This window comes from Otolemur garnettii, unplaced genomic scaffold (assembly GCF_000181295.1).
Source record: "Otolemur garnettii isolate 467f Iridium unplaced genomic scaffold, OtoGar3 scaffold00011, whole genome shotgun sequence".
NCBI lineage: Eukaryota > Metazoa > Chordata > Mammalia > Primates > Galagidae > Otolemur > Otolemur garnettii.
This window is the reverse complement of record NW_003852406.1, coordinates 27,433,941-27,436,169: the sequence shown is the minus strand read 5'-3', so window position 1 is coordinate 27,436,169 and position 2,229 is coordinate 27,433,941. Positions and strand designations below refer to the sequence as shown.

General features: G+C 39.9%; 1 protein-coding gene across 1 annotated transcript in view; it reads left to right on the top strand.

Annotated features, from left to right (window-relative positions):
* Window positions 1-2,229, top strand: part of PTPN9 (protein tyrosine phosphatase, non-receptor type 9) — a 107,312-nt gene that overhangs the window by 60,867 nt on the left and 44,216 nt on the right. Inside the window, exons 3-4 of the mRNA XM_023510140.1 lie at window positions 136-225; window positions 1,552-1,676. Coding sequence (XP_023365908.1) covers window positions 136-225; window positions 1,552-1,676 — 215 coding nt within the window. The remainder of the gene's footprint in view (window positions 1-135; window positions 226-1,551; window positions 1,677-2,229) is intronic.

Below are 2,229 nucleotides of genomic sequence, written 5' to 3'. Positions count from 1 at the left end.
CAGTTTTTGGCTGGGGCTGGGTTTGAACCTGCCACCTCTGGCATATGGGACTAGCGCCCTACCCTTTTGAGCCACAGGCGCCAACCAATATATAGTATTTTTATATTAATATATCTTTCTGTGTTTCCTTTTTAGGAAACTCGAAGGAAGGAAGGCATTGTGAAGCTGAAACCTCATGAGGAACCTCTTCGTTCTGAAATACTCAGCGGGAAATTTACCATCTTAGTGAGTCTTTTGGATGGCTCTTACAGGGCCTCATTACTAATTCCTTTTGTAGTTCTTGTCTTATTTGGACTTTGTTCCTAGATACCTTATCCTGAGAGAGTATCCACAATCAGGAACAGATGTAAAACAACCATGCATTTTGGCACAAAATTATTTTAGTGATAATTATTGGTAATTTCAGTTACTAATAATAATTAAATGATTGAATTATGGTGAATCACTTGTATAGCACACTTAGAAAAGTTTCTTCATTGGTCCATTAAGGTCTTTGGGATGACACCAATTCTTCCTTATTTAACACACGCTCTTCACTTACTAGAGACCTCAGCCTTTCAGTAAGTATATGATGCTACTTTTAAGGCAAAGTGTAGAAACCATGGTCCTTTTCTATGATTCTCTCCTACTACTTAATTCTTTTGCCATGTTGCCTGAGAAATTAGCTAGGACTCCAGTGCAATACTATCCTTTGATTTCTGCAGTTGAAAAATGAAGAGACTTATGGGTTGTTTTTTTTTTTTTGAGACAGAGTCTCATTCTGTTGCCCTATGTAGAGTGCCATTGTGTCATAGCTCACAGCAACCTCAAGGTCTTGGGTTAGAGTGACCCTCTTGCTTCAGCCTCACAAGTATCTGGGACTATAGGCAGCTGCCACAGCTAGTTTCTCTATTTTTAGTACAGATGGCGTCTTATTCTTGTTCATTTGGTCTTGAACTCCTAAACTCAAGCAATCCACCTACCTGGGCCTCACAGAGTGCTAGGATTATCAGTCATGAGCCACCGTACCTGGTCGAGAATGTGTTTTTTTTTTTTTTTTTCTTACCACAGTAATAGGGTCCAGAGGTGCTGAGAGAATCAGGTATGGGATGATACCACTTATTAATTAATAATTTTTCTGGGCTCGGTGCCTATAGCACAGTGGTTATGACACCAGCCACATACACCGAGTGTGGGGAGTTTGAACCCAGCCTGGGTTAGCTAAACAACAATGACAGCTGCAATAAAAAATAGCTGGGCGTTGGGGCAGGCACCTATAGTCCCAACTACTTGGGAGGTGGAGGAAAGAGAATCACTTAAGCCCAAGAGTTTGAGGTTGCTGTGAGCTGTGATGCCACAGTACTCTACCAAGGGTGACATAGTGAGACTCTGTCTCAACAACAACAACAAAAATTAATAATTTTTCCTTTGGGGAGCAATTGATGCAAGTCAGGGGAGTGTTGCTAGCATCTATTCTTTTTATTTATTATACCCTTATCCATCATATAAGCCTTAGTAATTCTTGTGATTTTCTCTTTGATTTCTTAATATTTCTTGTTTTATTTGCTCTAGAATGTTCGAGACCCAACAGGAGCTTCTATAGCTCTCTTTACTGCCAGGTTGCATCATCCCCACAAGTCGGTCCAACATGTGGTACTTCAGGCTCTGTTTTACTTGCTAGACAGAGCAGTGGATAGGTAAGCATTGAGATTGTTTTTTTAGGTGGTCTACATTCATATAGGAAAGTGATCATTTTTGACTTGATTAAATTTAACAATGCTTTTTTTTTTACCCTGTTTTTAGGGTGTATCCTATACAGTTTTATGAATAGAAAATAGTTCATGTCTTTGAGGAGTAGACATGTTTTAAGTACTGTCAGAATGGTGGGTATTCTCTCTCTTTACCACCTTGACTATGTTTCAGAAGCTGAGAAAGTCAATTATTATCAATCCTCAATGTATAGAGAATTACTTATTGGAAGAGAGTGAGGGAGAGATGACTTGTGTTGAGTTTTTTGCTCATAATCAAGACTGGGTCTCACTCTATCACTCAGGTTGCAGTGCAGTGGTGTGATCATAGCTTAATGCAGCCTCTAACTCCTGGAACCAAGTGATCTTCCTGCCTCAGCTTCCTAAGTAGCTGGGACTACAGGCTTGTGCCACCATGCCTAGCTAGTTTTTTTTTTTTTTTTTAATTTTTAAAGATGGGCTGAGTGTGATGGCTCACGCATGTAATCCCAGCACTGTGGGA